Consider the following 15211-nt stretch of genomic DNA (forward strand, 5'->3'; position numbering starts at 1 on the left):
AGTAATTATGGATGGTTTATTATCACAATAAGATGAATGTTTGTTGTGTTATCGCTGAAATTTATTACAAATCGCAAGTGTTTAAATTTCAGCGTTGATTTTTTTTACACATCGGCCATCTTTATATTCTAAAGAGGCCATAACTTATACACATTATTGACATAGTTCAAGCTATTTCTAAGGAATAGAAGAAAAGCTTTTGGGTTCTTAATAAAATAACTTTTTCGATTTCTTGAACGAAACGTATATTTTCGTTGCTTTTTAAGCTAGTGTTTTTAAATAATAAACCTTCAAATATCATAATTTGAACACACTCTTTTATGAAACATTTGTCAAAAGCATGTAATGTGACCTGCATAGCAAGCATTGCTGTTTGAATTTTCTACGTGAATTTTGACAAAGGCAAATGGCTGATAAAATCCAAGGCACAGAAAAGCCACAAATAAAACGAAACATTTTCAATAGAGTGTATAAAACAGTTCAAATATATTCAAAAGTGCGTTTAGTAAACTGCGTATTTCAGATTTTCAAAATTCTATGTACCCTTATTGACAATAACATAAAGTGGTGGCTTCTCATTGGCCATGTTTCTGTATCTTGCCCTCTTCCCCAATATTTCGTGGCCGTGCTAGATAAAATATACTCTGCAGTTCCTATCGGCTTTTCAATTTTTTGCCAATGCATCACGGTTGTTCTGTGCAAAATTGACTGAGCCACTCCATATGGCAACAGTGCTGTTTTCAACCGTGACATTGGAAAGGGGGAATTCACACATCCAAGGGCAGTTACACAGGGAGCCCTTGCGTCGGCCTTTATAAGGAGAGATGGTTACCACAGGGCTACCGGTCGCACCCCTGAAGACGTTTTGCCTTTGAACCAAGAGACAGGGATACCGGTCACAAGGTGGAAGGTTACCACAGGGTCACCGGTCACAAGGTGGAAGGTTACCACAGGGCTACCGGTCACAAGGTGGAAAGTTACCTACAGGGCTACCGGTCACAAGGTGGAAAGTTACCTACAGGGCTACCGGTCACAAGGTGGAAGGCTACCACAGGGCTACCGGTCACAAGGTGGAAGGCTACCACAGGGCTACCGGTCACAAGGTGGAAAGTTACCTACAGGGCTACCGGTCACAAGGTGGAAAGTTACCTACAGGGCTACCGGTCACAAGGTGGAAAGTTACCTACAGGGCTACCGGTCACAAGGTGGAAGGCTACCACAGGGCTACCGGTCACAAGGTGGAAGGCTACCACAGGGCTACCGGTCACAAGGTGGAAGGTTACCACAGGGTTATCGGTCACAAGGTGGAAGGTTACCACAGGGCTACCGGTCGCACACTAGAAGGCGTACTGTGCTTGTGTCAGGGTCGGAGTACGCTAGGCGGAGGGTTAGAGTTGCTATCCCGTTTGTCATCCCTTCTACGGACTGCCCATTGATCGCTAAGATTTCTTGCCCTTGTCTTAGTTTGCCGCACTTTCTTGCAGCGTAATCGCCTGCCTGTAACAACGCAAATAAAAAAAGACAATGAAAATCAGGTACACATCTGCAGCAAGGGTCATAAGACTAGAGCAGGTAGATTCGAGTTTTCCGTGGGCCACGGTTTACCAAACTATCCGCCATTAGAGAATAGACCGAATTTTTTATGGCTGCCTTGAATATGCGGTCTCCGCAGAGTTCTATGCAGTCGTTCTGACCTGCGTCACGCCATGCGCCTTAGCCCAGTTACTGTGCTCAGCGCATATTGCGCGACAGAGGTTAGATCGACTGCGTAGGAGACTATTGGCCATGCGCCTGGTAAACTGAAAGAGTCCCTACCTGGAAAGGGTAGCCTGCGTAGCAAGCTCAACGGGTTGGGAAAGAATAGATACAGAGACGTGACGCGCGCTAGGGAGAGGGAACGACGAGGAAGGGTTTGCAGCCGACTTTTTCTTTCGTATAAACGTTCACTCTCTTTCCCAACATTCGCTCCCTACTTCTCTCCAGGCGCGCGGGGTCTATCACTCATCTTCCCCAGCCCCTTGCGCTTGCTACGCAGGCTATGGAAGAGGGCTCTTTAAAAATCTCAATGCTCAATGACAGGTTTTACAAGACCTAATTAAGATCAAGGTTATCCAGGCGCGTACCCAGGATTGGCAAAGGGGGGGGGGGGGGGGGGTTGCAGTTATAGGTATCATATAAAAAAGCACAGTATTCACAGATTTCTTAATAAGAAATGACACACTTTTTGGCTGCCAAGGGCGCACCCCCCTGTATACGCGCCTGTTATCTACCTTGATATGCTTCACTCTGACCGCCGCGAGGTCCGTGTCGCAACCACCCTCGATACTCAGCCCCAGTCCCACGCCTGATTTCTCCATTTCTATCTCATACCCCAGAGCATCACGGGAACACTGAAGATGATTATTGTTGACGGCGTCTAAAATCTTAAAGAATCAACGATGAAGAATTAGACAGTTTGGAAAAAACATATATTATTGATCTATTTATCATTATTAGGCTCAATGGTGTTGACTGAAAAATGACGTAGGTGTTTGCGGCATCTATATAATAGTTCTGTACAGTGCGCGCTGTCTAATTCAAACGTCGCGCTCCTGTCGTGCCGAATCTAATTGTCTATTTGTATCGACACAAATAATTGACTTCAACGTTGATTCTGACGTCGCACTAAATAAATCGCGCTCAATAGGTTATGAGTGGTCAAAGTTTTCTTGATGCGGAGTTTTTGTTGCACAAAATTAAAAATAAATATGGTTTTTGATTCGGCACATCAGAAGTGAGACGTTTGAATTGGGCGTTAAAGTCAGTACAATGCGCTTTTCTAGTATATCTAAAATCAAAGACTCTGAGGGAAATAACTCGTTATCAACTTTGCTATGAATTATTTCGTGGCTATTTGTTTGTTTTCAACTAGAGAATTTTGCTTGCTCTATTTTCTTTAACAGAGTGCGGTATGTAGTAGTTACCGGCAGACTCCCCTTATTCTTCGAGTGCTGATGTAGGTCATACAGCTCTTGACTTGCTTTCAGTTTCATCTGGATGCTTTTCTGCTGTTCCTTAGGGAGATTCTGTAACAAAGCAGATAAAACGAAAATAAAACAACTTTTAAATTACGCTAGCGTGAGTTGTTTCGCGTTGCGCGCTACATACTATACGCGCACTTTTGCACTAATGCTACTGTCGCAAATGTCAAACATAAATACGATTAGTAAAAAGTGCAGCGCGAAAATATCCAGTTTACAGGAAAACGTATTTGCCAGCGCCAATCTCACTGAATACGAACACGTATTCAAAATTAATTATAGCTCGCCTCTATACCCTACTTACCATGAGATTGCTATCGCTGTTGCTTTTCATTCCTTTCCTCTGCTCCAAAGATGAGATTTTCCGGTTCTCTTCCTCCTCTTCCGGTGACCTCACCCCATCCCAGCTCTTCCTGTTCGCCCAAGATCCCCTGCGCGAGCTCGTGACACTAGCCCCAGTCCTCTTTGTTATAACGTCCTTACACGCCTCGGTTAGGCTTTCTTCTAGCGCTGGATTAATGGAACTGTTGGTGTCTGGTGGTATTCGTTTCGTTGTGTGACCGATTTGTTGCGTGACACTAGTCACGTTTGGACTATGCAGCTCGTACATTGGATTCGCCATACTTGGGGCACTCTCCTCTCCCCAGCCCGTACTGCGCTCACGTCCAGACCGGTCAGCGGCATTGGTTTCCATGGCAAGCATCATACCGCGGACTTCATCCTCTCGCGGGCTCGAGTTAAGTTTATTTTGTTTGTCTGATCTCATTCTTTCAGAGCTTCTATTCCTATCTGGCGTTAGGGTTAAGGTATCGTTTGGAGAGGTGAGGGTTCTATCAAGATCTCGTTCCGTGCCACGTGACATCTTGTCTCTAGTAGGAGAACCCGCTGATCGAATATAACCGTGACCGTCGTCACCGGAAGTACCCATGTTTGTGTAGCCATGAAGGGAAGCCCGAGAGTCTCGTTTCTGTGCAATATTTCTTTGTCGCGCGTTAGATTTTCTCGGAGATATTTTATCCATCGCACCTACTGGTCCCCCGTTCACTTGTGGTGATCTTAGGCTTTCGCCGATGACCTCATTTTCGGTGATTTCTCCGTTTGTCATTCGAATGTTTTCACTGTGTAAATTCATGACGTTACTTTCCGGTGGGGGAGGGAGAAAGGAAGCCTGAAATATAGTGAAAAAAGGGCCGAAGTATGTAAGGTGTAATGCAGACTAGATAAAATCATTTCCTTCATTTAACAGAAGTGCAAGGTAAAAGATACATGAGCTCCTACATGATAAAGACCCTTGACCATAATATCTATACACCCTGGCTGAGCCCCTATTTGATAGGGATGAAGAGATGTCGAGATATGGAGCATAATATCGTGGCAATGATCTATACCTTTGCTAAGCTCCTACTGGACGAAGACTCTCGGCCTTAATACATTTATCTTAGGCACAAGACAAAGGAAACAGGCCCGTAGCAAGGGGAGTTCGGGGGGTTCGGAAGAACCACCCCACTCGACTCACCTCCCCAACACGGTGACATACATTGCTAGCATTTCTAGGTAGTAAAGCTTGCATGCTAGCCTCGTCTCGAGGCTACTCTCTCAGTAAAGTTTCCTCATTCGGATTCAAAATGGAGGGCCATGGAGCTGACGTCAACAGCTGACGTCATAAAAAATATGACCGCGCAGCCTAGAGAGGCCTGGGGAGGAGGCTTCTCGCATGATAGCGCTGGTTGCACGAGGCTATAGCAGCCGGACCCCTTGTAGGAATCTCCAGGTTTCAGAAATTTTTGGGTTGACAGGTATGCTATAGCAGCTAGTATTGCATTCTCTCTTCCAGAGCCTCCTCCGCTATCTTGAACGAGGAGCTCTGGGAACGAGAATGCTAATATTGCGGCGATGATAAACTTACGTCAGAGTCCTTGTGTTCTCTAGCTTTACACGTTTGCGACGATTCTTCGTTGTTTTCCTGGAAAATTGTGTAAAATTGTCAAAACAAATGTTTTTTTAGTTTTTATCGTCCTATTTAGCAAACGAAACCACATTACTTTTAAGTGGAAATAAAATCGAAGGTGACAGGCGCTATGTCACCCTTTATAGCAATCAGAAAGAAAGAACATGCGATTCGCGAAAGGCTTCTTTAGTAGCGGCCAGCAAAAACGTTTCTACGAATCCCAGCAAATTGACGAATCAGTTAGACTGATACAGTTCTAGGGTGATATAAAAGAGAAACAAAAATCCAAAAAAATGGAAAATAATGTTCTAACATGGAACTTGCCAAACGAGCGTGAAAAAAAAGGTTGGTTTTTAAAAGATACTTCGGTATCTGTTCGACGTGCCTTCGGGTGCTCGGCGGCTTGAGAGCCTCTGGCCGCGAGGGTATGGTACTAGCGACTGGTATGCCTACCTGTATGTGGGGCCACGGTACAGGTGGATAATGTAGGTCGTCAGTTGTCTACAGGAAAATCGACAAAAATAAACATCATTCGATTTACTGCGATTTTAAATATTCTGCGATCTCTTGACAATAATTTTCAGCTGCTTACGGCCAAATCCGAACCGGCCTTATTGAGTATTCGTAAGCATAGTATCAAATATTAAGCTTGGTACGCCATAGAATTCGGGGTTATTCCTCTGTTTTGGTTGGTAAATATGAAGAGGTGTGTGCTTTCTAAAGAAATACAAATGGCTCTTGTGATAAATTCAAAAAAATTAATTCAAAGGGATAAAATCGGAATTGAAAGTATTGTGAAGTAAACGTAATTCTGGAGCTCATAAGATTTTTGTGTCTGTGATCCGGAATCCACAGATGATATCTAAACACTTAAATAACAGGTTTGATACTAACAGGTTTGATCATCGAATTGATCTCCGATAACTCGCACCCTCGGTAACTCAAACCAAAATGGATTCCCTCGGATTTGTGTCAGACATTAACTGTATTTTAACCCTCGGATACTCGAATCCTGCAATGCTACACACCTTGATATGGCTGGGCAGGACGTCGGGAACTCGGGGTGGCGTGATCGGTCGAGAGTCCGCATCACCGTACGATTCCTACACAAAAATACAGAGTAAAGACGCGGCAAATAACTCATTCATGACATGGACCACATAGACCACATAGATGTGAGGGTGTATGATCCCCAACAGCCCAATCGCAAACGTGTTCCGCTTCTAGCCATTTGTAGAGAGATCAGACGAGATACTCTTGTTTGAGGTCCCTTACCGAGCTCCTACTCGATAAGGGCCCACCTTGACCGAGCTCCTACTCGATAAGGGCCCACCTTGAAGGAGCTCCTACTCGATAAGGACCCACCTTGACCGAGCTCCTATTCGATAAGGGCCAACCCTCACCACGCTCCTACTCGATAAGGACCCACCTTGACCGAGCTCCTACTCGATAAGGGCCCACCCTGACCACGCTCCTACTCGATAAGGACCCACCTTGACCGAGCTCCTATTCGGTAAGGGCCCAACCTGACCACGCTCCTACTCGATAAGGACCCACCTTGACCGAGCTTCTATTCGATAAGTGCCCACCCTGACCACGCTCCTACTCGATAAGGACCCACCTTGACCGAGCTCCTACTCGATAAGGACCACCCTGACCACGCTCCTACTCGATAAGGACCCATCTTGACCGAGCTCCTACTCGATAAGGCCCCACCTTGACCACGCTCCTAATGTATATGGACCCTTGGCCATATTGTATTACTTTAGCCGAGCTTCTACTGGATACGGACCCTGGGTCATAATATCTGTACATTGGTCGAGCTCCTACTGGATAACTGGCCATTATACATTTATCTTGGCCTAGCTTTTACTGGATAAGTACCCTTGACCATAATATATTACCTTAGCCGAGCTCCTACTGGAAAAGGACCCGTGCCCGGAGAAGCTTGATAGGCTACTGTTGTAGGACCGCAGCGAGTTCGCGTCCTCGGGGGAGTAAAGCGTTCGACGAGCCTTAAATAAATACAGCTCAGGTTAGCCAAAGACAATCCAGAGAAAAAAAAGCCGGAGTAAACAACCGACTGCGACAAAAATATCGACTAGGTAAAACATGTGACCCGTCAGATAATTGCTCCCTTGACCTCTCCCTAAAAGAATGACATTTATCACCTTCATGGCTTGTATCTCCTTCTTGAGCACAAGGTCGTCGAATCGATCGATGTCTTTGGCCGCGATGACTCCTCGAATCTCAGACAGCAAGGATAACTAAAACGAGAAGTTCAAGCCAACTCTTGATTCATCCGAGTTTCTTTTATTCAGAACGGGAATGGTATGGGTGATTATGTCAGACGATAAAAATGACACGAGTGATCATGCTCATGGTTGATTTATGATCTTTGTGATTATTGTGTTGATGATGATGGAGGTGATGGTAATTATTGTGATGGCAATAATGGAGATGATCGTCATGTTAATATTTTTTTCTGATGCTGATGGTGATGATGACTGTCACACGCGTACCTAAGGGGAACGCACCCCCTCCCCCCTCAACCCCCACCCCTCCCCCCACCGACAAAGCGTTCTTTTCTTATTGAGAAAAAACTTGGCGTAAGATGTCTAACGCCTGTGCATTCTGGATCATTTCCTCCGATCACTCGCTACGCCACTTATGTTACTACAGCGACATGACGGAAAAACATGACGTGACGCGTCAAATAAGCCCATTTCGCATCGAATAAGGCGGAGAATTTCTCTGAGTACTTAGTAACTTATAGCAAACAAAATATCAAGTGCGACGTTTTTTAAATTGGTGCGACTTTTTGTAAAGTGTAATGGAAATTTGAGCTTTTCGTCCCTGAACTAATACAAAGGGCAATGGTGATCAAGGAAAAATTATCTTAAAAAGTCAAAATCTAGTTATTCGCACTACGGTCTCACGTTTTTTGTGTTTTGAAAATCAGTCCGTTATACAATGAACCTATAGCCATTGTAAAATATTGTGTCTTTTCTCTCTATCTGGATTTGCGCGTTTTCCAGGTTTTTCCGTCATGTCTACTACAGCTGATGATGGTCAAAATGATGGGTTACAAACTTGGAGGCCCGTATCGCACAATACCGTAACCAAGTCTTGGAAAAAGTTTTACACACAGCCAGTCAGAGCATGCGTTTGATGTAAGCGGAACCACAAAAAAAATAATGATACAAATGTTGAATGATCTACCATTCTGACCTTGGACGGTGAACTGAGAAGGTCAAAGAGCGCCAGTACAAACGCGTCCACGCTGATCCAGCCTTTGGTGTATTCCCGGATGTAATACGTCATCGTACCCAATTCGTTCTCGTTTAAAACCTGTTTTGCTTGTTCTGTAGTCAGGTTTTTGGTGGATGGACCGGTTCCGTGGTATATGAGTTGTGTACCGGCAATTCCGTGCTGGAATTTGGATTTCTGTGATGAAAATAAAGATTGGGATTCAACAAAAATAAAAAGAAAGGATACTCCGGGCAAGGATGTGTGATTTGGTGTTCGTTGGTGGCAAACACTTTATTAGTTAGTCAGCTACATCTTTGTTGTTATTTTTTTAATTCAATAATAGAAGCCACGCAATGTGGTAAAATCTCGAATAGCCATCTAAAAATAAAGTTTTATACTTTATTTACCAAATCCAATCGAAAATATCGCAATGGCTTCCTCAAATAAGCCGATGGTAATGGATGATTTTTTAACACTTGGTACTTTGCTAAAATGACAAAATGGCGGCTGCCAGAGGCTGTTTAAGTACAGTTGTTGTTTTTTTATTGCAAGCAATGCTGCAGTGGCCATCTCAACAGTTTTAGAGTAAAACAATAAGAGTGAAAGAAATGTGCCTATCAAATTACATGAGCATTGGCGACAGCAAGTCACCTTAAGTGCGCTTTAGAACTTTGGAGAAACTAAAAGATTGGAATTCTCTGAACAATAAAACCGTGGCTCCCTCATTTTGATTAGCAAACCTTGGCGGCAAAAGCAACAGACGTCGCACTACAAATCAGTTTTTTTATACCTCTGGCCGCTCGACGCTTTGCATACCCCAGTGTCCGCTGTTGGTTCTAGGGCGACTGTGGAGAGAAATCAGAACAACCACTCAGCTACACTTCCTATGCGAGTAACGCATTCAAGCACTTCGTTTGAATTAAACGAGCTTAGATAAGTGAGCATATATCTAATAACTCATTTGGAAGTAGAATTCACAGAGAAATTTGCAGTGTGCGTATGGGTTTGCTGTGGTATTACTGGGTACTATGCAGAAGCAAAGTCAGCAGTGAGTATATGGGGCAAGTGTTTGGGTGGGACATGTGTTGGTATGGGGCAACAATGTCCGATGATTTTTAACGGAAAACTCCGGCCCTCCGCAGTAAACTGGTGACAATGCAGCTTTAAGGTCAGGGTAAGTAAGCCGGAGACGTATGGGTTAGCTGTGGTGATATGCGTTGGGTTAACGGTGCTTTTTATAATAATGCGCGTCTGGGGTAGCTGTGGGTATGGTGGGCTGCCTGTGTTGAATTCACCTATTATGGTCAGGCGAGTTAGAAGGAGGCGAATGATGGATCTCAGCAGCTGTAGTAAGAGGTCCAGCACCACTAGAGAAACAAGCAGCAAAGAGAGCACGTGGTTAGAAGGTTCCCGTGAGCACAAGACAAAGGCCAGCATAGGTAAGCAGATTACTGGGATTAATTTAACCTGCACAGTATCGGTGTGTATACACTTCTTTTGAAAGTGCTTGTACTCGGTGAATTCAAATAATAAAAACAAAACTAAGGGCAGTCTTCACACGTCTTCAAGTCCTCAGTCCTCCCCCCCTCCTCCTAAAACCTTTCCCCCACCCTCCCATCCCTACTCACTTGGCCACCTTGCCATTAGGCGTCTGTCCTTTGCTCCACCGTGTCTTGTCCGTGGTGGTTTTAGCGAGGGGCAGTCTTCCTACATCCTTGATGGTGACCATCATATTCTTGTTGGCTTTGAGCGCCTTGATAGCGCTTGCGTGACTGATGTTCAGGAAGCTTGTCCCGTTCACGTCCATGATCTGATCACCGCACTGATGACAACAAAACAAACTTAAGAACTCGCGACTTGCGTGACACTATTGTTTGGTTATACAGGCTATGCCCAGGCGTTCTGACCGGGTTTCTGTCCTTGAAGATAAGCCATGAGGCAGCTTGGGGTCTGGGACGAGCTTTTTTCCACGCCTGGGACTACGCTGTTGGTTATACAGTGGTACTACCTCTATAAGGCGGTCACGCAACAAGTTATATGGAAGGTAGCGTGCGTTGACATAGGTATCATACGCAAAAAAATAATAGGATAGCCCAAAGCAAGGGACTCGGGTTTAGTACAAACAAAGGGGAAACGAGATACGTGGCCTTTTTTCACCTTCAATCCCGCCCAAGAAGCAGCCGAGTGCTCGTCGACACCAGCGATGTAAATCCCGAGCCCGTATTCGGCGCCTCCCCGGATTTTCAACCCGAGTTTACCGCCGTCTTCTACGAAAACGTTCACCTGAGGAAACAGATAAGCTTTTTATCAAGATTGCATTGCCACTATTGTCTGATTTTAATCTAATAACTTCTATACGATGATTATTCATTCTTGTCAAATCTAGGTATATTGGGGGGAAAAGGTCATTCTAATAAAAGACATAATAACGAAGTAGGCAGTTAGAAAGTGGTTGGTATGGATGGATGGGAATGATATTTGGATTTTTTGAAAGGTGTCTAGACAAATAATTTGTGTAGAAAATAGATATTCCTAAATTCCTCTTATCAGGATTTCAAACTTTATCTTTCGCTTTTTGCAGCTTAACGAATACGAAGAGAAGATTTGTAAGAAAAATAAGATGAGCTATACGACCTTAAGGTGACCTACCTTCCTTTCATCATCGTCTCCTAGCAACCGTAAGTCACTCTTATGGATGCCGTCAGCAGAAAGTGAGCGTCCACTGGAATCCACGTTAGGCGGGGCGGGGATCTGGTTGCCCCTGGGATCAATCCATCGATAAGTTGCCTCTGCCACGAACGTGTTCGGGATGCGGCCCACGGACCGGACAACAACGGACAGCTTTTTACTGCTTCGGATTATCTGAAATAATATTGTGCCGAGTTATTAGCGTACATGTACCGAGTCATTAGCATATATGTACCGAGTCATAACCGTACATTTATCAAGTTATAAACGTACGTGCAGCAAGTTTGGGGGCGTAGCCAGGATTTTTCCTTTGAGGGGGGGGGGGGGGGGTGAGTAATTTCTCAAGAACATTCGTTTCCAACTGAGACGTAACGACTAAGACGTCAAAGCTTGGTGGGACTAAAAAGGGGGGCACGGGGGCCCTGGGTCACCCCCTGGCTATACGCCCCTGAACTGTTACCAAAGCGGCTCTCCCCTGATATTTAGTTCGTACCAGGGGCTCATAAGTAGGGGCAATCAACTTCCCCACAGTCTGGTACTTTGAAGGTGTCACGGCGTTTCCTTGGACCAGGCTATTTTTAGACGCGCGGATGAGCCAATCAGATTCGACCTTTGTGTTAACGTTTTGGCTAGTGCACGCGCAGTCTCAGACAAAAAGCTATGTTTCTATCTTCGGTACCTTGACTTTTGTTGCTCTCTTCTTTAATATGAACCCAATCCTCCCCACGATTTTGAATCCTAGCTTCAATATTCTTTTGGTAAACAAACAAAACCGACGGATGATGGTTACAAAAATATTCTCCCTAACTGCAATTTGCGCATGCAGCCTCACGTCACTCGCACGCGCGACCAACGTCAACGTGACTGATTGGCCCGTCCGTGCGCGCTCGTCTAAAAATACCCTGATCCTGGGAAACGCCGTGACATTTCTATAATACAGATGATTGCCCCTACTTATGAGCCCCTGTTCGTACTTAGTCTTTTCGTTCCCTGTGAAGTACCTTATTACACTTAATTTTCGCGTCACTTTAATTTCGCGAATTTGGCGATTTTAAAAGATTCGCGAAAATAAAGTGACACGATGAAAGTGAAGTGATGGAAACACCTTGTCTATTTAGTCATCTAATGTACATAGTACGGTAAGGGGTTGAGTTGGACTTGTATTTATATATATATTTTTTAAACTAAATTTAGCTCATCCATTTTTTGTTACGAATTGTTCTAGTTTTGATGATTACAGCACATTTTAATTCCACTTGTTTTGCTTGATTTTATTATCCCAAAATCGCGAAATCGCGAAAGTAAAGTGATCTGTTTTTTTTTTCCACGAAAAATATGAAAATCGTGAAAATAAAGTGTCGCGAAGTATCGCCATCTCAAAATCGCGAAATTTTGACGTCGCGAAAATTATGTGTAATAAGATATACATATACGTAGAAGCTAAAAAAAGGCTAATTTTCTAAAATTGCTTGATACAAGCTACATGTTTTAGTGTCCTTCAAAATTTTCGATAAATTACAGTATAAATACATTAGAATACCCTCGGATCTCAGTGTATTACTGAATCCCTTTAGGAATTTAGAAATTGGTTTAAGTAAAGGATATGTGAATACGTCTGAATGCTTCTAAATTCTAAACTTTAAGTTCTAAATTTAAAAAAAAACATAGACATCTTTTATCTGACACAATGCTAGATGCAAGTAACGAAACCCTGACACAATGCTAGATTACTACAAAATAACAAACAGTAAAATTATTTTTAATGGAATATCGCAGGAGTTAAAGGTCTTTCAGTCTTTGTTTGTAATATTTGCTGGTATTCAGACTTACAGTAGTTTACTAAACTTTGATGCAAATGTGCCTCAGATAAGAAGCACAAGAGAATCGTTTTAAATCGTAAACATCTTCGTCACACGAGCATAAATCGCATAACAATAATTCAACAGGAAAACAAAAACAATTGTACTTGAGAACAGGCTCGTGTCAGCGAGAAAATATCAACCCCGATTAGCGAGACCCCTCTAAAATATTAAACAAACATGTTGTGACGTGATCTACGGCGACAGGGACAAAATCCCTGCAGAACATACACACTCGAATGATCGATCTGTCCTGGAACGTTTGATCGTAACCGAACGTTTGATCACGATATGTAAATTTTGTTGTCATTTGTACTAGCAGGTGACCCATAAGGTTCAGAAGGCGTTAGAAACAGTCAGATTCGGTGGGTAAACGCGACAGGGATTAGTAGTGTTTGAACACTTGATCCAAGAACGCTTCGCCATGCACGAATGCGTAAGAAAAAAATACGCGCTAAGAACTATAAACAGCCGCTTCGTCCTGGTGTGTATTTTGATGGAAGCTGAGAGCACTTGAATGGCTTCCTAGATACAATGATTAGGCAGATATGTTGCTAACGGTTTACTAAGTTAAAAAAAAAATAGTAGTAAAACTTAACTGATATTGATTTAACAATCAGAGTAAAACCACTCCAAAGCAATCATGGGAATATACGCGTAGTAAATCGTATCTTGCTCGATCAAAACAGCCAGAGTCAAAGGCGTAGGAAATCGATCAGACAACACTTTAGTGGGTTCTCACCTTGACAGCCTGGTCGTGTGTAAGCCCGTCGAAGTTGACATCATTCACGGCAAGTATATGGTCTCCGGGTAGTAGACCTATCGCCTCAGAGACAGAACCTGTGTCTATAGACGAAACGTATAAACCAACACCGTGCTCTGAGCCTCCCCGCATACAGAAACCAAATCCGCAGTTCTGAGGGCGCTTGATTTGAAGTTTACGTATGGGGTACTTGCGGCTGGTCCGTGAAGTAGTACCATTCGGCATATCAATCCCTGAATCGTATTTATTTAGATCGGGTAAGCTGGCAGAGAAGATATTTCTCCGTAAACGTCGCGGTGACCGAGACGGTGATCGTGAGCGCGACCGAGTACTTGAAACCTTGGCGACCGGTCGGAGCTGAGCTCGATTTCCCTGCCAGGTCTTATCGAAATAATGCCTATCTCTTGAGGGAATAATTTCCCGTAGTATAGGAAAAACTTGGCGCTTTTTCGGAGAGTTCAGCACGGTTTTTAACGATGCCACAAGGCTATCAACGTCTCTATTTCGTTGATACCTGTTCAGAGATTGTATGAAGTAAGCGCGTTCTTGGTCGCTTAATATTTTGGTTAGTGTATTATGAAGATGGCGCACACTTTCTGAAATATTTCTTCCAGCTCTCCTTGGCGTAGACATTTTTAAGCTCTTCTTTCCGTACCTTTCAGCTGTATCTAATTTTCTTCCTTTAAAAACCCGCGAAGTCTCGTTATTACCCGCTGCTTAAACATAACGTTTTAATTTTCACGAACTCTTCGCACTGTACAAACTCCACACAGAGGTTTATGTTTCCGCTGCAGTGTCAGACAAACTTTCTTAGCGTCACGTGACTAAATCTTTTGCATTGATTGGTTGCGTCTAAAAGGTGCATGTTACTTGTGGCAGATATTTCTCCCTCGGGAATTCATCAAGTATAATGTACACACTCGAAGACGAACTCGAGAAGCACTATAAAGGGACAGCTATAACAATGAGCAAAGCCAAATAATCAAGTAATCTTTAGATGCCGCCAAAAAAAACACAATTGATATTTCTGCGATAAAAGCAGAATCAAATCTTATGGCAAAAAAATCCAACCATTCCAAAAAAAAAAAATTTTCGCGTTCGGACGCGTCAGAAAATTATCCTGTTATAAGGGGATCCGCCCCATAAGGGGGTAGTTTTCTCAGAAACCCTCTCCTAGACTGGGAGCTATTTTGACAGAAGGGCCCAGAAAATTTCGCTGCACATCTCCTACACATTTGGTCTAGGTGCATAGAATGATAGAACAATGTCTTGGGATCATTTTGGGCCCTGTTGTCGCAAGGTACTGTTGGGCCATCATTACGCAATGGGATCATTTTTGGTACTATGCTTACGACCCCCGAAATAAAGGGCCACAATAAGAGAATCGCCGAAACTCGTTATTTATCTCTGAAAAATGGTGATATGGGCTTTATACTTTGTAAACATACTGATTTAGTTACTGTCATCTTATCAAAACGTATATTACGTTATTAATCTTTTTTGTACTATGAGTATTGAGTACTATAACTACGCATAATTAAATAAGTTCTTGTTCCACAATGAAGCAGAGAAGGTTAACATTATAAATTGTGCATGCTCTATTATCAACAGGCGTATAAAGTTTCATAGTATTGTGGTCCCTTAGAAAATTTTAACCTTCACCCATTTAGCTTAGGCAGGG

General features: G+C 43.4%; 1 protein-coding gene across 3 annotated transcripts; it reads right to left on the minus strand.

The window, feature by feature from the left end:
- Positions 1–14349, minus strand: LOC5516274 (whirlin). 3 transcript variants are annotated; one of them, XM_048731612.1, is made up of 17 exons: positions 13510–14349; positions 10870–11082; positions 10378–10503; positions 9849–10042; positions 9516–9587; positions 9011–9065; positions 8200–8415; positions 7140–7235; positions 6873–6983; positions 5997–6071; positions 5422–5469; positions 4927–4983; positions 3325–4188; positions 2964–3065; positions 2271–2423; positions 1333–1497; positions 1–1132 (listed from the first exon to the last, which is right to left on the minus strand). In XM_048731612.1, the coding sequence occupies exons 1-17, from the start codon at positions 14161–14163 to the stop codon at positions 1124–1126; spliced, it is 3210 nt and encodes a 1069-aa protein (XP_048587569.1). In that variant the 5' UTR covers positions 14164–14349; the 3' UTR covers positions 1–1123. The 3 variants fall into 3 exon arrangements, with proteins under 3 accessions (XP_048587569.1, XP_032241952.2, XP_032241954.2); XM_032386061.2 differs by having other exon boundaries at positions 1–1497; XM_032386063.2 differs by lacking the exon at positions 9516–9587 and having other exon boundaries at positions 1–1497.
- Positions 14350–15211: the final 862 nt, after the last annotated feature.

This window comes from Nematostella vectensis, chromosome 8 (assembly GCF_932526225.1).
Source record: "Nematostella vectensis chromosome 8, jaNemVect1.1, whole genome shotgun sequence".
Taxonomy (NCBI): domain Eukaryota; kingdom Metazoa; phylum Cnidaria; class Anthozoa; order Actiniaria; family Edwardsiidae; genus Nematostella; species Nematostella vectensis.

Excerpts from the sequence above, each read along its gene's own strand:
- LOC5516274 (XM_048731612.1), bottom strand. The coding sequence starts at position 14,163 with ATGTCTACGCCAAGGAGAGCTGGAAGAAATATTTCAGAAAGTGTGCGC. Across the intron at positions 2,424-2,963 it reads AGAATAAGGGGAGTCTGCCG|ATTTTAGACGCCGTCAACAA; the intron begins GTAACTACTACA and ends TGATTCTTTAAG. Across the intron at positions 1,498-2,270 it reads TCAGAGTGAAGCATATCAAG|GCAGGCGATTACGCTGCAAG; the intron begins GTAGATAACAGG and ends GCGTTGTTACAG.